The 23707-nt window shown below is 33.0% G+C and overlaps 1 protein-coding gene across 1 annotated transcript; it reads right to left on the minus strand.

Moving 5' to 3' along the window:
* Positions 1-2623: 2623 nt before the first annotated feature.
* LOC140052094 (ADAMTS-like protein 5) lies at positions 2624-20124 on the minus strand. The gene is made up of 13 exons (XM_072097498.1): positions 19854-20124; positions 18207-18275; positions 15467-15588; positions 10644-10716; positions 10247-10352; positions 9594-9721; positions 9308-9431; positions 8621-8704; positions 8173-8333; positions 7540-7735; positions 6456-6500; positions 6231-6296; positions 2624-3747 (listed from the first exon to the last, which is right to left on the minus strand). Exons 2-13 carry the CDS (start codon positions 18264-18266, stop codon positions 3428-3430), a joined length of 1485 nt encoding a protein of 494 aa, XP_071953599.1. The 5' UTR covers positions 18267-18275; positions 19854-20124; the 3' UTR covers positions 2624-3427.
* Between the last annotated feature and the right edge of the window lie 3583 nt (positions 20125-23707).

A 23707-nucleotide genomic window follows, 5' to 3' on the forward strand; every position in this document is an offset into this window, starting at 1 on the left:
GAAATCAAATTGTGTGTGAGGAGGGAGACTAGGCCTACATGGGCGGTGTATGCCCACACTATATTTTACAATTTTTGACGTGAAATAATTAATATTCTACCGGTCTTATATCAATATATATTGTAGTGTAACTAAAATGTGTAGTCTATTTTATAATAACTGTAGTGATATTAATTTTTAAAAAAACAATGTATGTATGACGCAACTCAAAAATGATTTTCTTAAAAAGAGAACAAGAAATAATATGAATCTGTCGAACGGGGAGGGAAAGAGAGAGAGAGAGTGATTTTCAAATCGTCTAATGTAATCAATTGGTTATATGAAATTAAATATTGCACATTATAACTTTGAAAATATCATCTGGCTATATGTTGGAAAACTTCTTTAAATCTAAAGTAAAATTAGGAGGTTCTTTGTATACAATTTGGAATAAAATAGAATAAGTAGAAATGTTCAAGTTAGACATAAACACATAATTCTTTAGGTGCTAAAAACGTTTATTGTTCTATTTTCTCAGAGATCGGGAGAAAATTTTAAAACAATCAATTAAAGTTCCTCTATGAAGTTAACAGCCAAACCAATATTCCATATTACTGGACTTGCAGTAAACGTGTAATGTAATATAACAGCATGACATAAACTCTTACGGTAAAGCATTTTTTTTGGGGAAAAAAAAGAGAGAGAAAAATCGGGCCAATTTTATCAATAGTAAGGGGCTGATATCTTGTCTTTATATAATTGTGTTATATAACATCTTCATGTCACGCAAGAATAACATAAAGCCCACCATTTTATTTTTCAAAATTGGAATACGTTTTAAGATAATTTGGAGCGTTATCGATTCTCAGTTAATGTCATATAGCCTAACTGACGAATACGCATATTAAAAGATTCGAAAGCTTTCATTTAAGATCCGTCTCCCTCCTTTGTTTTGAAATTCAGTGTGTTTTACAAGATCATAATAAAAGTGTAATGTAATTCATTATTCGACAAAAGGCAAAATAAATTAAATTATATGAAAAGCCTATAGGTGTTGGTGTCATGAGATTAGTTATTCTGGAGGTGTGGTTGTCCAGAAGGTGTTGTAGTTGTCCTAGAGTGTAGTTGTCCTAGAGTGTAATTATCCTAGAGGGTATTTGTCCTAGTGGATAGTTGTCCTAGAGTGTAGTTGTCCTAGATGGTAGTTGTCCTAGAGTGTAGTTGTCCTAGAGTGTAGTCCTAGAAGGTAGTTGTCCTAGTGGGTAGTTGTTCTAGAGTGTAGTTTTCCAAGATTGTAGTTGTCCTATAGGGAGTTGTCATGGTGGGTAGTTGTCCTAGAGTGTGGTTGTCCTAGAGGTTCTAGGACACCTACCCCCCTAGACAGTTACCCCCGGATGTTTACCACCCGGACAACTACCCCCTTAGGACAACTACTCCCCGGACAACTACCCCCTTAGGACAACTACCCCCTTAGGATAACAACCCCCCGGACAACTACCCCCGGACAACTACCCCCTTAGGACAACTAACCCCTTAGGATAACTACCCCCGGGTAACTACCCCCGGTCAACTACCCCCCGGTCAACTTATCCCCGGTCAACTACCCCCCGGACAACTACCCCCTCCCTTAGGACTATATTTATGTTCAATCTTTTACTTTTGTTTACAATAATGAATAGTAATTCGTCAAAGTAACGAATTAAAATATAGTTATTAATTCCTATTATACACTGTTGCAGAGTCAGGTTGTTGAATGGTCTGGGTGGTAGTTGTCCGTCCGGGGAGTATTGTGTCAGAAGTAGTTGTCCGCGGGGTCCGGGGGGGGGGGTAGTTATCCAGGGGTTAGGTAGTTGTCCTAAAAGATTATTTGCCCTCGGAGTATTGTCCAGGTTCAGGAGGTAGTTGTCCTACGGGGATTATTGTGTCAGAGGTAGTTTTCCGCGGGGTAATTACCCGGGGGGGGGGGCGGGGCGGTAATTGTCCGGGGAATAATTGTCAGGGGGGTAATTGTTCCTAGGGGGTAATTGTCCGGGGGGTAGTTGTCCAGTGGGTAGTTGTCCAAGGGGGTTGTTGTCCTAAGGGGTTGTTGTCCGGGGGGTATTTGTCCGGGGGGTAGTTGTCCTAAAGGGGTAGTTGTCCTAAGGGGGTAGTTGTCCAGGTGGTGGTTTTCCGGGGGGTAGTTTTCCGGGGGATGAATGTCCAGGGGGTGAATATCCGGATACGTGTCCTAGAGGATAATTTTCTTGGAGGGTAGTTCTCCTAGAGGGTAGTTGTCTTGAAGGGTAGTTGTCCTAGTGGGTAGTTGTTCTAGAATGTAGTTTTCCTAGATTGTAGTTGTCCTATAGGGTTGTTGTCATGGTGGGTAGTTGTCCTAGAGTGTGGTTGTCCTAGAGGGTAATTTTCTTGGAGGGTAGTTCTCCTAGAGGGTAGTTGTCTTGCAGGGTAGTTTTCCTAGAGTGTAGTCCTAGAAGGTAGTTGTCCTAGTGGGTAGTTGTCCTAGAGTGTAGATTTCCTAGATTGTAGTTGTCATATAGGGTAGTTGTTATGGTGGGTAGTTGTCATGGTGGGTAGTTGTCCTAGAGTGTGGTTGCTAGAGGGTAATTGTTTTGGAGGGTAGTTGTCCTAGAGTGTAGTCCTGGTCAAAAAATACTACTTTTCAATAAAAAAAAATCTACCTTTTATTCACACAAAATATAATTCAAGTGTTGATACAATTAATTAGTATTAAAGACTGCGTTGAGTAAATACATTTATAATTATAAAAATATTACTTATAAATTTAATCGATAGTTATAGGGAAAATATTATAATCATTATCTTGTCAATTCTTTTACTTACACAAAAGGTGAATGTTTGAAATGACTCTTGCATCCACATTGGAATTGTCGTTTGAACTCGGTGGTTCTCAAGATACATCTGAAATTTATGGGAATTAGACCTAGGCCTATATAATCTTTTTATTCTTGTTGGGATTTTTAAATTAATTTCAAATAATCTCGTTATATTATTATTTACGGGTGATTTTGAAATATTCATTCTTGGTTGTAAGTCAATACCTAATTATACAATCTAACATAATCATATCCAGTTTTATCATAATTACGATTTTTATCATCATGGAAAATCACTTCTTTTATATATACATTTAAATATTCATAAAAATAAAGCATAATTCTATGTTGTAATGTCCAGTGTTATTTACCCAATATTTAGTTATATATAAATAATAATACATTTTAACGATACATAATGTAATATCTAGATAAAGCTGTTGTCATTCCGTTCATAGCCAATGTAGGTATAACATTAAGTTAACCCACTTCACCTGAGTTAAAATTGTCACCGCGAACTTTATGTATCCTTAATACCTACTAACGGTACCCATAATATTTAGTTTACCACAATAGTTTATTTATTAGAATTATCAAACTGATAATTAATCTCATGATTACAAAAACCGTTTACAAAGTGTTTCCTGCTTATCTTGTGTTTTGACCCATTTTTCGTGGTCTTTAGTTTTCCAACTCCGAACCAGACTGTTTTTAAGGATTACTAGACGACTTTCGCCACTTGCAGCATCGTATGTGTTAACGCCCATAATCAAGTAGTCTTTGTTAGTTCGAATTATAGGACAGTTGCAGGTGCTCTGTATCCATAGAAATACACGTTCTTTTAGTGGAGAGCTGGTCTTGTAAGTATGTAGTAAGGCCACGTCGAATCGAATCTGACCGTTCACAATATGTTTGTCTACAACTTCGGCGTGAATTACTAAAGTAGAAAAGAAAATTATTGTTATTTCTTAATATTTTTAGGAGGCTAGATCATCACCATATCACCTGTAAGAAATTCTTCGTTTCCCATTTTAGCAGTTCTTTAAAACGATATTCTACACTACTCAACATTAACCCTCAACTACCATTAACTGTACCCTCTACAATGCAATGTAACGTCAATAACCGTAATTTGAGACTTCTTAGTATGTTCTAATGCTTGTCTTGTTTAAAATATTTTGTGGCCGCATCACGTACATACCATGATTTGATTTCATTGCTGTAAGTTTGGTTAACTTTCCAATACTGGAATTACTATCAACAATCCTGACGACATTGCTGATATATTGAATGAACATTTCTCCACAATCGGTGAACGTATGGCGAATGCTACAGCCAGTAATACATTTGAATCAAACCAAAACGTCTCTGAGTCAAATTCACTCGAACAATGTACATTGCCAGACATCACAGAAGAATTTGTTCAAAGTCAAATATTAGTAATGTCTGCTGGTAACGCAACAGGTCCTGACGACGTCAGTGTAAAAATGCTAAAACTAGCTTACCCACACGTGACAAAGTCATTAACCCATGTCCTAAACCTATCAATACGATGCGGACATTACACTACAGAGTGGAAAAAGGCTTTTGTTACACCTATTCACAAAGGAGGAGACAAAAGTAACACTAATAATTATAGGCCAATTTCCATTCTACCAATTTCCTGACACTACTAACTTCTGCTTATTCCAAACCAGCCCTTATGTCACGTGTCATAAAGGAACTACCATCTTCCTTGGTGTAACGTGGCGGGCTGCTACAAAAATATCGAATTAACTCTATATACTACATCACAAACGAAAAATAAATTAAAAAATAAATAAATGAATTGTTTCAAAAATTTTAGAAAGGTGGGTACATTCGGCCGTCTATTCGTACCTTGATGTGAACAAGCTGATCCCATCTTGTCAATCAGGGTTTAGACCGTTTCATTCAACTGAAACAACACTACATGACTTAACCAACGAGTGTTTACATGTCATGGAACAGGGTAAAATGACTGGTACTGTTTTCATAGACCTGAGCAAGGCATTTGACTCAGTTAATCATGAAATTCTGTTAGAAAAACTCAAATGTATGTGCATGTCACCATCCGTATTGGAGTGGTTTAAATCATATTTAAGTTATCGCAGTCAATATGTAAACATTGGTGGCACAAAATCGAAGTCGCGAACACTAAACATTGGTGTGCCACAGGGTTCGATTTTGGGGCCACTGCTTTTTATCATTTACACAAGTGATCTACAAAATTGTATTCCTAAAAACTGTAAGTTGTTCATGTACGCTGACGATTCAACATTGACATGTAGTTTACCAACCATAGACGAAATTGAAAAAAATTTACATATAGTATTAGATATAGTACACAATTGGGCAAACAGAAACAAACTCACTATAAATGCAAACAAAACTAAATCAATGCTCTTCGGATCGAAAAAGAAAACGTCTACTAACAACCTTAATCTAAAAATTGCAAACAATTCAGTTGAAAGGGTAAAATCCTTTAAATGCTTAGGTGCCATAATTGACGAAACGTTAAGTTGGTCACCACATGTCGAGTACGTGAACAAAACAGTTTCTTCTAAACTAGGCATGCTAAATCGGATTCGCGACTGTATTCCACAAGGCTGCATGAACACACTATTCACTAGTCTAGTAAGGCCGTCATTATACTATTGTTGTACAGTATGGGGTGGCAGGTATGCTTCTCATAATAAAACACTTAATAAGTGTCTAAAACGAGCTGCAAGGCTTATTTTAAAATGTCCATATCTGACTCCTTCTGTAGACATGTTCTCAGACCTAGACTGGCTTTCATTTTCGGACAGAGTTTCATTTAAAAGGACTGTCCTTGTATTTAAATGCATAAATAAAATCACTCCCGAATATATGAATGATATATTTACACCCTTATCCCAGTCACGTGTAACGAAGCAGTCCACATTGTTGAAGTTAAAGATTGCTTTTGCGAGAAAAGAATGTTTCTCCACAAGTTTTAGTGTTGTTGGTGCAACCCTGTGGAATAGCGTCGAAGAGGAGTTAAGAACCATCACATCCATAGGGTTATTTAAATCAGAACTTCATAGGAAATATATTCAGCAAAATGCTATTATGTAAATGGTTTTTAAGTCAATGCAGGGCCCCAATGGAAATCAGTTTTTAACTGTTTGGGCTTACCCTGGGTAAACAAAGTAGTAATAATAATAATAATAACATAATAGTTTAGTTTTTAATGGTACGCACCATATTCTACGTATATATCGATATCGATATATTTATTATTGACACCTCTGTAATTAGTGTGTAACTGAACTGTTCAACTGTAAAATGTGTCACCAAAGTATAGAGTGACAAAAACGAAATATTCAAAAATATAAACACAATCTTTTAATGAAGAAACAAATAAAGCCATAATCTTACCAAAATCACTGCTGCAAAAGTGTTTTACCCGACCACCTCGAATTTTTTCGCAAGCAGGGCAACGATCTAACGAAAGAAACACATACTCTTTAGTATCATCATCGTCTTCACAATTCCTTCCTGATATTCATACTCTTTTACTATTACAATCATTGTTATTATTTATAAATGAATTATTTAATTATTCTTATTCGTATTTACGTTTATTCTAGTATAAATACTAACCGCTGTCAAATTTCGCCTTGTAGGTGTGTGTAGTAATTGGTTTATCTGTTAAGACAAAAAACAAAATGGCATGGTTAGGCCTAATCATGAACGTATGTAATAATGTCAGAAATTATTTTAAAATGAATGTAACTTATAGACCGATAGCTAAAAATTAAGAATATAAAGTAAACGATTTCTTTCAAACTATTAACATTATAGTTTCTAGTTTCTTTCTATTGTACACGACTTTCTTTTTTATTCAAAATATTTCGTCAGATGAACAAAATTTGTTTAGCAACATTTCAATTTGAATAACAGCTAAGCAATATGTGCTTTTATTTAATTTGACAAGTTAAAAAATAGTGAAAATCCAATTGTCCAAATTCAATTGTCAGATTCTTTACAGTGACTGAAAAGGTCTTGTAATTTGGGGTGCTGTAATTTTTACATCCTCCATCTCATCATGGAGGAAATATTTCCTCCATGATCTCATCCTGTAGTATTTGTATCATGCCTTGTAATTCTATGGAGGAAATACATACAGTATATACATACAGTATATATTTCCTCCATGGTCATTCCAAGACTTACAGCCAACAATTTGGTGAATTATATAGCGTTGATTTTAATCATCGTCGCTTAAAAAAAGTGAAAGTGGGATAATTGTTAGGCTTGATATTATATTGTTTCTACGAGTGCTCTTTAAAGTAAATCAATTGTTATCGACAGATAGAAATCATTTATGTTGGTGTTCTTCCAACTGGATTATTCCTATTATTTTCCTATTTATTCTCGAAAGTATTTGCTTCCGATGTGTGTAGTGAGGAGGAGGTGAGGTGAGTCCCGTGTTCTCTAACAGCTCATTGTACTAAGCCTCGGCATTATGTGGTAGGGTGGCCAGTTCCTTTCCACGCCGCCTTTTTTCTCCCTAGTATTTTCAACCAGGTACTCATTTTACAGCTGAGTGAACTGGGAGTTGTCGGGCATTGAACCCGGGTCTATCTGTACGACAGTCAAGTGTCCTAACCACTCGGCTATCCAACTCCTTGATGTGTGTAGTGAAGAATTCAAATACAGTATTTTTTTTTCTTCTTTTACTTACCGTTTGTAAAATAATTTTTGTCACTGAAAGGTCCATGTTTAGTTTCAGAGTTCTTGGTCGGACTTTCGTGTTTAACTTTCGTAAGAGTTTTGGTTATCTTATGCTTAGGTACTTCATTAGAAAAACGATCGTCTTTCTTCGGAAGCCAATACGATATAGAAGTATTTGGGCCACCGTTGCTATCTGTTAAAATTACCTACGAAATAATAAATTTATATAAATAAACATATTTCACTGTTGCGTCAACGGAATGTCTTTAATTCAAGAATACCGGCCTATATTATGCACTGAATGTTATTATACTTATGTTTTTATTATTGTTTATAATAATGAAAATGAAACATAACAATGTAATTGTTTGTAACTACGGTGAAGCAGCTTTAGGTCAGGGTGTTGAGTAATAGGTCAGATGTTTGCCCTACTCTGACGTAATGTGTACTTTATTCTAAGTACATTAAGAATACTCGCGAAAAAATACGCAATACGCTGGGAATCGGGTGCAATACGTGATCTGGAGTATTCCCAATGTATTTATTATAAAGTCAATATTATAAAGTAGTGCAAACATCTGACCTATAATATATATAATGATATTATCATTATTATTATAAACAAAGGTAAAGTAAAATGTACCTGTAAAGTTAGTAAGCGCTTTACCGGCCCTTTGGCATATAACCTCTCATTTCCATTTGTTTTACGAACGTACTCAAACACTGTACCCCCAACATTGATATTTCCAGACCAATGCAAACTCCAGTCACCATTAAGGACATACTGGGAACCCTCGACCATTGCTGTAAAATAAATACAGAATATATTTTGTGGATTACAGAAACTTGTTCTATTCTAATATAAGTACTCTAGGCTTTGTTTTCTGTTCTGATGATGAGAATAGTTTCTCGAAACATGTCAAAACATTTAAGGCAGTTTGCCTGTTTATCAAATCCCTCAAAATCGTGATTGTAACTCGAAAGTTCGGTGGAATCATACATTTATTACAAATATCCATTTCATAGATAGAAATTGTGAACATCTGTACATTTCTTTGCTCCGGTTATTCACATTATGCATGCCAACTTACCTAAGAAATTTTGAGTGTTTTCTGTAATCTCGATGTGGGTTGCCCCAGCTGGAATGACTGTACAGTTTCGGTAACCTATGTAACCTATAATGAATAACATTTTATATAATAATATATAATATAAATTTAAAATCAATGGGACAATATTTGCCGCGAGGTAAGCTCCAAACAATCGTTAACATTATTATGGTTATGCTATGGTTGCGGTGTTAATTTAATTTTGTTTTTTTGTAGGGAAAATGTATGTATATAATCGTCTTTGTTATTTTGAATTTTATCTTCGGCTCGTCCACGAAGCTGTACGACACGAAGGGACCCTTCGGAGAGAAGAATTGTGTTTTATGTGTCATCTACACTAGTCTGGGTTCTAGACCGAAATTCGTAAAAAGATAAATAGTTTGGCACATTTGGTGTTTCGGCCATGAGCTAATCTTTGTAGACATTCAAAATCAAAACGCTGACTGGTGGACTAACATAAAAAAGGACAATAAATACAGATGTGGGGCAAGTCTACGTCTACTACACATGTGCTGCGAGTTCCTCCACATTTACATTTATCTGATCATTAATAATTATTATTATCTTTTTTCTTGCTACTTTATCGAAGTGAATATTAATTGTGCTACTACCGGTCGGGTACAATAAATGGATTGACTTGGATGTGATATTGTTTAAAAAATATCTTACCTTCTGTTGGTGGTGGTTCGACGTAAACCAGTTTATATTGTGAACATGTGTCGTTCTTGCCACCACACTTCATACATACATCCTTTTTAGCGTCGGAGTTAAGTTCACCATCGCAACCAACAGGCTAGTATACAAATAGTTAGTTTTGTGAATGCGATGGTACATATCATTCCATGAGATCAATTAATTGATTGATTTTATGTATTACTCAGAGTCATACAAAAAACACACAATATAACAATTTTAAACAATTAAAAAATCAATACAACAGTAAGAATTGACTTACAATACATTGACCATAAATACACATGTCCATACTCTCTTTGTTGCATCTTGTTCCGTCAAGCACTTTTCCAAAAGTATAAAAGAAATGAGTTCCTTTTGCCAGACAGGTTAGCTCGCATGTATTTGGCTCTGATAGATAATTATATTTAATTGTATATAAACCTACACAGATAAACTATAATTATATATATAATTATTAATCAAAACGATAAAGTAAAACAGCCAGAAAAATTCATCAGTATATATATACACATATATTCGAAGATGTCGCTCTGTGAGTTTATTTAAATTAAATGAGAACTAATATTAAAATTAATAAATATATGAATGTTGAAATATTTTCAAATTTATTTCACTGTATTATGTGTTGTAAACTAAACTGTCTTCTGCATTATGCATTGATAGAGGTCATCAGTTGAAGTTGGTCAGTTTTGTTTTTATCTGTTACGTTCCACTGTAATTAAGTATTAACTGGCTTGACATAACACTGTCGATATAAGTAGTAGTAACTTCCAATAAAATACAAAGGAAAGAGCAAAACGGATAATGGTATACTACATGCTTACTAGAGGCCTACATTTGAAAATCAATCATCTTGATGTTGGCTAAGTCTATGACAATAAAAACGAATGTGATAAAACGCAATCAACCTACGGCTTGTGATCGGTTCCCATTCACGAACAAGGTGACCAAACATTTTCTTGTTATTATACACAGAACATTGCATATCACGAAAGTCTGGGCCACTTGGGGGACATGGCTGTAATTATAACAAACGCTCTGTATTATTATTATTATTTCCATTTTAACAGGAAGATAAATAAAATGAATTTGAAATATTTTGCTGGCCTTACAAAATGCATTCAATGGATATAATAGACAAACTTGTTTTGTGCTGCAGTATTTTTATGTTATGGTTGATAATAAAACACAAAAAGAATGTATTATTCTATAAGCCATCCGTCTCAGTGTACCTTGTTCAAAGTTATTGATAATGGTGGACCGTCAGTCATGCAAGCGGCAAAATGAATAATGTGCTTCTTCAACCTACCTGTGTGTTACACGCTTTGAACTCTTTACTTTCTCCATCACATAGCTGGATACCACTGTTCAATGTAGGAATCCTACAATTTTTAAGAAAAGAATCAGTATTTTATTCATTCCTTATGGAGTCAGGAATATTTTGGTTCAGTTTTCTTTTTCCAAAAGCAACACATTTCGTATACAGGTTGCCCACTAATTTCATTTTTGATAGACGCCAAGTAAATTGACTCTAATTTGCATAATTTAAAATGATGAATAGTTTTGCTTTAATACTCTATAATCTCTGATTCTGGAGTTGATTTTAATTGTAAAATGTTCAGAATATTAGGCCTAACATTATGTTCTTTTGATTGTATACGTAACATATCATGGAAAAATATTGATAATTTTGTTATAAAATAGACAATAGCAGAACAAGCTCATTTTAAAGGACTTATTTCATATAATTACCAGAAATGTAAATAGTACATCACTATTGGTTCAAAGAACTAATTAAATTGTTAAACAATCTTTACTTTTAAATAGTTTCATTTCTATTTGATAAAATAAAATGCTAATAGTTGTTTGAAATTGTTTTTTAGGAAGAATGTGAAAATTATATTATTAAAAACAAGGACATATAGATGGCTGCAGTCGCGTGCTTAGTGTTTACCGACCGACCGACCAACCTACGAACTGACCGAAATTACTGAACATGTTTAAAAATGTTGAAATGTTTAAAAACAGTTATATTTTTTTAATTTACACGTGCGTATCCTGTCACTTTTGACGTGCTCGTATAACGTAATTTCGAGTTGAAAAGTAAGTCAAGAAAACAGAAATCGGGCAAAAAGAGTGCGCAATAACATTTAACGTGCAGTGCGCGCGCAAAAATCTGCGCACTCATGGCAATTTTGTAAACGCTTAAAATTGCCTGAAACGTACTCTTATTTCATCGAAAATAAATTTTGAAAATTGTAAGCGCGCGTACGCATGCGTTACATGCGCTACGCACGTAATTGTATTGCAATATGATGATTTATGCCCTGAAATTTATGAGTACCAAATTTTATTTAATTGTGATTCATGGTTGTGAAGATATGATTACAAACGTGATTTCGTTAAATCGTGCATAGACCGCGTAATTTTTTATTGCGCACCGTGAAAACATAACCAGATCGAATCCTGGCCATAAGGAATATACTGTGAAAAATTGACTTAGCTAGATTAAACTGATATCAAAATAAGATCAGAAAGCGATAAAACGCATAGTGATACCGGACCGACAGACAGACAGACCGACAGACCGACCGACCGACCGACATAGTGAACTATAGAGTCACTTCCACGCGACTAAAAACACTTGGTTGTCATGATTTGTTTCTGTTAAGTTTGTGTAGCACAGAAGAAATGCATGATGCAAAATTGCCTCTTTTCTACTCTACTTTTATCAATAAAATCGATGATTTTCAGTCACATATAAAACTGCGACACAGTATTCCACTAGTGACATTGATTACTCGGTAGTATTCATTTAAGACACGAGTGTTATATAGAACTGTGATACACTATTCAATTAGTGACATTGATTACTCGGTAGTATTCATTTAAGACACGAGTTTTATATAGAACTGTGATACACTATTCCATTAGTGACATTGATTACTCGGTAGTATTCATTTAAAACACGAGTGTTATATAGAACTGCGATACACTATTCCATTAGTGACATTGATTACTCGGTAGTATATTCATTTAAAACACGAGTGTTATATAAAACTGTGACACACTATTCAATTAGTGACATTGATTACTCGGTAGTATTCATTTAAGACACGAGTGTTATATAGAACTGCGATACACTATTCCATTAGTGACATTGATTACTCGGTAGTATTCATTTAAGACACGAGTGTTATATAGAACTGCGATACACTATTCCATTAGTGACATTGATTACTCGGTAGTATATTCATTTAAGACACGAGTGTTATATAGAACTGCGATACACTATTCCATTAGTGACATTGATTACTCGGTAGTATATTCATTTAAAACACGAGTGTTATATAAAACTGTGACACACTATTCAATTAGTGACATTGATTACTCGGTAGTATATTCATTTAAGACACGAGTTTTATATAGAACTGCGATACACTATTCCATTAGTGACATTGATTACTCGGTAGTATATTCATTTAAGACACGAGTGTTATATAGAACTGTGATACACTATTCCATTAGTGACATTGATTACTCGGTAGTATTCATTTAAGACACGACTGTTATATAGAACTGCGATACACTATTCCATTAGTGACATTGATTACTCGGTAGTATTCATTTAAGACACGAGTGTTATATAGAACTGTGATACACTATTCCATTAGTGACATTGATTACTCGGTAGTATTCATTTAAGACACGAGTGTTATATAGAACTGTGATACACTATTCCATTAGTGACATTGATTACTCGGTAGTATTCATTTAAGACACGAGTGTTATATAGAACTGCGATACACTATTCCATTAGTGACATTGATTACTCGGTAGTATTCATTTAAGACACGAGTGTTATATAGAACTGTGATACACTATTCCATTAGTGACATTGATTACTCGGTAGTATTCATTTAAGACACGAGTGTTATATAGAACTGCGATACACTATTCCATTAGTGACATTGATTACTCGGTAGTATATTCATTTAAAACACGAGTGTTATATAGAACTGCGATACACTATTCCATTAGTGACATTGATTACTCGGTAGTATTCATTTAAGACACGAGTGTTATATAGAACTGTGATACACTATTCCATTAGTGACATTGATTACTCGGTAGTATTCATTTAAGACACGAGTGTTATATAGAACTGCGATACACTATTCCATTAGTGACATTGATTACTCGGTAGTATTCATTTAAGACACGAGTGTTATATAGAACTGTGATACACTATTCCATTAGTGACATTGATTACTCGGTAGTATTCATTTAAGACACGAGTGTTATATAGAACTGCGATACACTATTCCATTAGTGACATTGATTACTCGGTAGTATTCATTTAAGACACGAGTGTTATATAGAACTGCGATACACTATTCCATTAGTGACATTGATTACTCGGTAGTATTCATTTAAGACACGAGTGTTATATAGAACTGTGATACACTATTCCATTAGTGACATTGATTACTCGGTAGTATTCATTTAAGACACGAGTGTTATATAGAACTGCGATACACTATTCCATTAGTGACATTGATTACTCGGTAGTATATTCATTTAAAACACGAGTGTTATATAGAACTGCGATACACTATTCCATTAGTGACATTGATTACTCGGTAGTATTCATTTAAGACACGAGTGTTATATAGAACTGCGATACACTATTCCATTAGTGACATTGATTACTCGGTAGTATTCATTTAAGACACGAGTGTTATATAGAACTGTGATACACTATTCCATTAGTGACATTGATTACTCGGTAGTATTCATTTAAGACACGAGTGTTATATAGAACTGCGATACACTATTCCATTAGTGACATTGATTACTCGGTAGTATTCATTTAAGACACGAGTGTTATATAGAACTGCGATACACTATTCCATTAGTGACATTGATTACTCGGTAGTATTCATTTAAGACACGAGTGTTATATAGAACTGTGATACACTATTCCATTAGTGACATTGATTACTCGGTAGTATTCATTTAAGACACGAGTGTTATATAGAACTGCGATACACTATTCCATTAGTGACATTGATTACTCGGTAGTATATTCATTTAAAACACGAGTGTTATATAGAACTGCGATACACTATTCCATTAGTGACATTGATTACTCGGTAGTATTCATTTAAGACACGAGTGTTATATAGAACTGCGATACACTATTCCATTAGTGACATTGATTACTCGGTAGTACTCATTTAAGACACGAGTGTTATATAGAACTGCGATACACTATTCCATTAGTGACATTGATTACTCGGTAGTATTCATTTAAGACACGAGTGTTATATAGAACTGCGATACACTATTCCATTAGTGACATTGATTACTCGGTAGTATTCATTTAAGACACGAGTGTTATATAGAACTGCGACACACTATTCCATTAGTGACATTGATTACTCGGTAGTATTCATTTAAGACACGAGTGTTATATAGAACTGCGATACACTATTCCATTAGTGACATTGATTACTCGGTAGTATTCATTTAAGACACGAGTGTTATATAGAACTGTGACACACTATTCCATTAGTGAAATTGATTACTCGGTAGTATTCATTTAAGACACGAGTGTTATATAGAACTGCGATACACTATTCCATTAGTGACATTGATTACTCGGTAGTATTCATTTAAGACACGAGTGTTATATAAAACTGTGACACACTATTTCATTAGTGACATTGATTACTCGGTAGTATTCATTTAAGACACGAGTGTTATATAGAACTGCGATACACTATTCCATTAGTGACATTGATTACTCGGTAGTATTCATTTAAGACACGAGTGTTATATAGAACTGTGATACACTATTCCATTAGTGACATTGATTACTCGGTAGTATTCATTTAAGACACGAGTGTTATATAGAACTGCGATACACTATTCCATTAGTGACATTGATTACTCGGTAGTATTCATTTAAGACACGAGTGTTATATAGAACTGTGATACACTATTCAATTAGTGACATTGATTACTCGGTAGTATTCATTTAAGACACGAGTGTAATCATATTTTATGTTGACCATAGTCATAGATTAATTTGATCTAATCACTAAATCATCTAATTGAGTACATTACCTGCTTGCGCAGTGTCTTGTTCTAAATGAAGCACCTCCGCCACAACTACGAGAACATGTAGAAAAATAACTCCATTCTGACCATACACTGTGCGTGTCCAAATATGGCTTGTTATTGAAGTGCTAGATGTAAAATATAAAGTAGATATGAATGAAATAAATACGATATGATATTTTTATTGATTTTCAATTCGGTAAAAATATTACCGAGAACTTAGAAACATGAATAATGCCAAAGAACAAAGTTGATTTGCTTTAAAATTCGTTAGGAATCTTAAATTAAAAATAAAACACCTATTCTTTATTATTATTTTTTCTCAGCGGATTTTGTGTACCGATTATTATAATAATTTTGAATTGTATGTCTATCGGATGTTGTGACGTTATCATGGCTAGCTGAATTTAAAAAGTATTTTTTTCATCTCTCTTTCGTCAAACAAATCCGTCACTGGTTTAAAGAAACACAAGACAAATTAAACAAACTCAGAAACACTCAATGTCAATTCAGACTGGTGCAATCCCAGCGAATTATCAATTAATACTAAAAAACTAATTCTCAGAAACAAAAATATCATAAACAGCTGATTAATAATTTGAAACTCATAGTTCTCCTTTATCGGAATAAATGTCTTATCTATTATGCTGGACAAATTTTATGATTTATAGAACTTAATATTGAATGGAACAGTTAAACGCAAGAAACGGTATTTGTTTATAGTACGACATTCAATTCCCGAGACTACATTAATCACGTTACAATACTTTCATTCATTCTGATTTAATTTATGGTATTGGGGTTTGGGGCAGCACATACTTAAAACGTAAGTTTGAAACGTAGGTCTACTTAAAAACTTCCTTTTAGTTAAAAAAAAATGTGTGTCATTATCTATGACCTTCTCGTTCTTTACCTTTATTGATTCTTATAGAATATTATATGTTATACAAGCTTTATAAATGATTTGTCTTTAAAAGATTATGAATATTATCCCTAATCCAGGTGTGTATAAAAAACTAGTCAATGTACTAAAGTAATCACTAAAATCAAGCGAAAATCTTAATTATAAGATAAAAAATTAAAACTAATCAGAATTACACTTGGAGACAAATAATGAATGATTTCCCAAATGTCTCATTATAATTTCTTTTGTGAGTACAATAATACATTTCCACTAAACAAAAATTCATTTCTAATGGGGTCCAACATTTGAATTACGTTGTCCTGTACATATTGAAGATTCAATTTAATTTCCCCCAAAAATATCACAAAACAGAAATTGAATGAGTACATTTTTTTTTAAATAAGCCTATACATTATGAATAAAATAAACGTGTAATGTGTTCAAAATTTAAAAAAAATAGAGTATACTAAAAACATTTAAAAACGAAACACACGAATTCACATAATATTTTGTTTCTACATTTAATATTAGATCTAACATTTATTTATGATGAGCTCTGAGAAAATAGTCTATGTAGAGACTATTTTCTCAGAGCTCATCTTAATTAGGTGCTTTACATCTTTCAGAATATTAGTCATTTATGACAAAACAAGTGAGTAATTTAAAACCTGTCATGTTACCGGATTGATTAATTATTATTATTATAATTATTATTGTTATTGTTGTTATTGTTGATGTTAATAAATATTTAATTATACACTTTGTTTTTATTTCTTAATATTTTACGCAAAGCCCAGAAGCAAAAAGTCTAACATAACAAATCAGCTTACTTTAAAATTTATAATGGCTAACCATTTTTCCTCAAAATAGTTTTTGTGTTGAAATATAAAGTTAATGTTATTAATTGATTTCTTAAAATTGTGGAATATCTCATCAAATATCGAATCAATCGTAAAAGTTATTTTTTAATGACTTTATTAATTTTAAGTTTTTCGGGTACATTGTCACACAAAATGTAAATCGTTTCTGATGTATACCGGTAGTTTGCATAAGTTTATCTTTTACTCAGGTGTTCGATGAACAACAATTACAGGTAGCAGAGAAAATCTCCTTAGTGAACATAAATAAAGAGGATATTGAAAATGTAAAAAAAATTGTTATTTGGGTCATACAATCACAAATAGAGAAGATGGCTGTTTCACTGACCATAGAACATTAAAATGCTGTAGGAAAGTTCCATGTTTTAAAAGATTATAATGTATAATATATAAAGAAGAGAAAGACAATTTTAGAGGCAGACTCCAGACTCTTGTATGGTACACAAGCATGTTTTCCAAAGGAGAATGAAATAGAGAAGCTGGAATCCGGATGATACAACACATGTTTAGACAAATAATCAAGAGAGGGTTTGATAAGGCAAGAACGGAGGCTGACCAACTGGATGAGGATAACTACAGATCTGCATAGGCCTATTCCAACAAAAGGATGTGAAATTGTTGGAGCATCACCATTGAAAGATTGAATACACAGTCAGTATATCCGATATATTGGTCATATCAGTAGAGGACCGAATACATCAATTACAAAAAAAGATGATGTTTTCTGTCCCAACAAGACGGTACTATCGTAATCTGTGGATTCGAATCTCTATTATCTTAGATTTAGAAATCAGGCAAGCCAAAGCCATTACACTATCTATAAAAATCGTAATGAACCCCCAGTAGGCTATTTATTGCTGAATAGGTGTTCGACTCCAGCTCTACAACGTAGAAGAGGATAACACCATAAGTGTGTATGGAGGGTTGTGTCTAGGCAACAACAATTGTTTTACAAATATCTTACCTTTTTGCACGTTCCAAATCCCAGTAACAACAAACTTGCATATATTCTTAAAATATCCATATTTAAAATCTATAAAATAGAATAAATATTTTAATGTTCAAGAACGTAAAAAATACAAATTTAAATTGATAGTATTTAGAACGACTCTCATGCGCAACCTTCCTCAAACTATGTAAATTACGCAATTACTAGGTTTATAGTTATTTAAATGGCATATGAGGCCCTGGAGATGACAAATTATATTTGTAAATATTATGCTTTGACATTCAACTGATTCCGGTCCTATGCAGGGGGTAAGATTAGTTCAGGTGGGAAGAAAGAAATGTTGCAGTGAAGATTTATAATAGGAACAGCTGTTTTAAGTGTTTTTGTTTTATTAAATTTGAAATACATTCTGTACTACCAATATCACATTAAGAACACTCCTAAATCGTAAGCAAATATAAATCAAGATTTATGCCAAGTCTGCATGTTCTAAGAAAGCTTTCGAGACAAAAAAGAAAGAAAACTGCTAGGTCTATTTAGTATTAATGTGAACGGCTGAATGTTGTTCATCTATCAACAAAGCTATTTTCATAAACTCCCAATCTCGTTCGATTTCCACATCTGAGCAAAACCTGTCTTCCAAGCTATTGATGGAATATAATATTTATTTTCCATATCATGAGTCTACATAATTTAATAAGAATTTAAGGCTTATAGTATTCATTTCAGCGTCGATGTCAACACAGGCCTAGAATACAGGCCTAGCTTTGCTATTCTATTCTGATGTATACGTACAAAAATGTACTACATAATTCCATAGAATTCTATAGAACATTTTGTAGAGATATTGTATTAAACAATTCTATAGAAATGTATTTCAAATTCAAATTCTATAGAAGTTATTTAGTGTATATAAGATTGTTCTTCTTTTCTATAGACATATTGCTAAATGGAATTTTTTCATGAATTAGTGATTATTATACATTATAATTTATAAACTTTTAATTCTTTGATAGAATTCTCATATTTGACATTTAGCTATGGGATTTATGATCATGTGATAAATTGGATACTGCTAATTACGTTTGTAAAAAGTAATACATTTTAATCGATTTTTAAAAATATACAAGCAATTTGCGTGAAAAAAGGATTTTTCTATATCATTGAGAACAATAAGAGTAAGACCAAATGGCGCAGATCCGGGGGACGAAGTACGTTACGTTTACTCTGAGATACAGTTATATAAAAAAAAACAGATAAATACTAACAACTAAAAACTAACAACAATAGCTACAATTCAGTGCCCGAATGCCAGTTGGATAAAAGCTGTTACGAAACCTATTTGTACGAGAGATGATGGACCGCTACCATCTATCGCTATGTAACACCTAAAATGAGTTGAATCTTGGAATATAGAATGTGTTTTTGTTTTTCTTTTGCGAGAAGTTTGAGTAACTCATGAGCAACCAATCGAAAGCAACCTGCAGCTACTTTAACCTCTTTTCATGTTCATGAAGCTCCTCTATTACCGTCACAACTGTCATAAAATAAATATACGTTGCACCCCTGCGAATAGAAGTGTTAGTGTTATTACATGAATACGTAAGAATGTGGTAAGTGAACGAACAATGAAATAAAAATAATCATAAGATAATAATATACCTGAAAATCATGTAGGCCTAAAGTAAAGTTGATTTCATTCTTTGTTGCGATTGTTACAACTATCTGAAATGTTAGTTTTTTCTAAAATCCATAGAACAGTAAGCTCCAACTAAGTAACAGTATGCCAGAGTATTTTCCTGATTATATCCTGAAAGTGTATACCGTGATGATTTGTACTGATTTTAGACCAAGCGGATATTACACTTTTTATTACTAGCATATTATTACACCAAGAACATATCGAGGTATAAAAATAACCTTCTTTTCACAACTGATCTCGCTGAATGATATCAACGTATTGAATAATTGTATTGTCGTTCGTGCGCATGGTCTGTGTGTTGGTGATCAATTTTAAGGCGGAGCATTAATCCCTTGTGTTCATACATGATGTTCATTGTGAGTTTTTTAGTATGGGTAATACTGTGGGTAATTATTACAAAAATAAAATATTGCCTAAATATTAGCATCATTATTTAGAAATCAGTGGATACTTCATACAACCATTGCTCGGTTAAAACAATTCGTGGATGACATGTCTTATCGCATAGATCGATCGAACATATCTGAAATGAATTTAGTTTTACCTTTATTAAACACCTTTATATTAATACCTCAACGCCAAAGAGAGGATCATGACGTTAGTACAAAAGTGAATTGTTATGAAAGGAAATTAAAATCAACATTTTAAATTGCTTTAAGGATAATGTAAACTGAAATGACTTCACTGATTATTATTAATGTTGATTAACATAATCGATGACTTACTTTCTATAATACATCTTTAAACAAATATTACTCTAATACTTTTATTATGTAATAACTAACAAATCAATCCAAGTTGGAGAATGAGGATTCACAAATTAACTCACAAAATCCTATTACTTGTTTAATCCATTTCAATAAATTAATTTTGTTTGAACAAGTTTATCCGCTCGAAAAGAAGGGAAATAACAAAAGCAGATTGTCTGTGATACTTTAGGCAAAGTAATTCACTTAAAAGATGTATGTCAATACTAAAATATTCAGGCTTGTTCAAGGTTTCATACATTCACCTTATCTTTGAAGTAAATTCCAAACTATTTCGATATTGTAGTTATGTTGATTAAAAGGGGATAACACGACGTGTTTACGACAACACAATCAATATTATTAACTTCAACAATGGGACAAGAGAAGTGAAGGCCGTACAGGCTTTATATCTGAATATGTCTCGACACTAACCTACTAACCAACCATTTAATTGTTATAAAAATAATTACCTTTTGCTCACAAGTATTTATATGCTTTTTGGCAAATTCTTTCACTTGATATCACCATTTAGAAATGACTACTCTTAAAATTGTATGCATCTGAAAATCGGAACCATTAAATAGCAACAATGGTTGTACAGTTATTCCAACTGTCAAATTTATATTTGAATAAATAAAAGATCAACAAAAAATGCCTAAAATATATTTTAAACTTATAACATACTCTTTTAATAATACAGAGAAACATCGTGTTGAATTTGAAACTAACTGCTCACGGTCGGAATTCATTTATATTATAAATTAAAAGATCGCAGAAAAGGTAACGTTTTCATTTGGAAATGTAAGATTACAAGGCTTGCCTTTGGTGAAAATTCCATTCATATTATTAACTCGCATCACCATCGATAACATACTGTATTTTAATTAAGAATATGTAAACTTTTTAAAACTTCAACAACTTTTTAAGTGTTTTAGGCTATGCATTTTATCGAATTTTACTCTTTAACTTCCAAATTGTAATCGCTTTTTAAACTGTTTTTTGTTATCGTACAAATATTTGCCAATCTTTAAAGAAGAATTTTGATTGTTATTTTATTATGATAATGGACAAATAAAGCTTTTCAGTATTCAGTATTATGTATTTAGATATCTCGTCCACTTTCAACAAAATTTAGCATCACCTTTTAGTTGATAGGTAAATTAACGAGGGGAGGGGAGAAAATGTTACGGCAAAAATAATAATTGGTAGAGTGCTTAGGAAGGCAGAGAGGATGATCGGTGAGTACCAGAGGTCGGTGGAGTCCATCTCTGATGAGCTTCGCATTCAGTATATGAATTAACGCACCGAGTACCAATTACCAAGTAACTGATGTAAAGCGCGGCCGCTGACGAGGCCTATAATAATTAATATCTTAGAAATTTGCGCTATAAAAGTGTTTCAAAAATAAAATAGTCGTGTTCTCACCTTACTAAAATTGACGTTCTGATAGCCTGAATAAAAGGTTCGACCAAATGGAATGTATTTTTTTCACACACCTTATATGTGGAAAACGTAAACTTCAACTATACAACAAATATATTAAATCTCAAACCGGAATAATAATAATAAAAAATATAACAAATAAAATATTATTTTGTATTGATTATTTATAATTATATTATAGGTCTACTTATAAACTTGAACAATCCAAAATAGGCCATCATAAATCTTGGGAGAATTACTCCAAATCCACACTTATGAACAATTAATTACACACTTAGAACAGATAAACCCAAAATATGTGAATTATTTAACAAACTATCTTAAACTCAATACTACCAAGACTAAATCTATATATAAATTTACGTAAGGACAAAATTTAGTAACTTGCGCGTTACTTCTAGAATGTTTACTCGATGGTATAATAAAGTTGGTTCGTACTTTCGATACTGATTTTAACCACCCAATGTAACCATGTTTACTAATTAAATGGAGTTAGATAATTAGTTATTGACAATTAGAACGAATTTAGGTTCAACTTTTTGCCACAAATAGGGTGTTTTCCGATCGTGGTATACACTGTCCTAATTGATGTCAATCGTGAAAAATACCCGCACACAATAATACGAGGATGCTTTGAATTTAGCTATCTCCTTCTACGATAATTGTTTTTAAAAACCGATTGAACAGCTCGAGTGCACCATCATAATGTTGAAGACAGGCCCCTTTAAAAAAACTATTTTGATAGATTTAACACCTTTAGATATTGTATTGCGATACTTTTTGACAATACTGTAAATACGTAATTTTTGGTCGCCATTTAATCGTAAATGTCTTACTGTGAGTGTGGGTACTGCTAGATATATAAACACATATACAAATAAGCTGTATTACTGTGAGTGTGGATAGGCCCTACTGTTAGATATATAAACACGTAATATACAAATAAACTGTATTTCTGACAGTTGCTTCTCAATTACAAAAAATATAAATGTCGTAGTGGTGTATCGTTACATGTTTACTATTTCAATTGACTATGACAGTGATAGTTTTAACAAAGTATTAAATCGCAAATGTTTTACCGTATTTAGTGGTATATTATTTATAGGCATATAAAATATGAAAACATATTTCGTTACTGTGTTATATTCAAAACACAAATTGGGTTTGTTTAAGGAGTCCAAATAAAAAATTTGAACTCATTTTGTGACTAATTTTAGTTGGCTGCATAATTCATCGTGTCTATTTATTCGTTTCTGTAAGCGATAATGTTGTATATTCCTGCGGTACGTACATTTAAAAAACAGCCCATTTTTTAAACTCTAAAATGACTGTGTATTCGAAAAATATCTGTGGGCACGACATACTGTAGGTGGTACGCGAGCGAAGTACATCTATTCATCTCTTCATCCAAGACTCATGGAATTGACATCCCTCATTAAGCCACACATCTAATTTAGACCACATAATAGAGCCTATCGCAATATTCCTTTGTTACTGTTATGTGGTACCAACCGTCTAATGGTTTTTATTTTATAGGAAATGTTCAGTCAAGTAGAAACCATGAAGCTATTAAATGGTTAATTTATATAGTGACGTTACTGGTGACATGGTTTATTTTGTAT

The sequence above is a fragment of the Antedon mediterranea genome, chromosome 6 (genome assembly GCF_964355755.1).
Source record: "Antedon mediterranea chromosome 6, ecAntMedi1.1, whole genome shotgun sequence".
Classification (NCBI taxonomy): Eukaryota; Metazoa; Echinodermata; class Crinoidea; order Comatulida; family Antedonidae; genus Antedon; species Antedon mediterranea.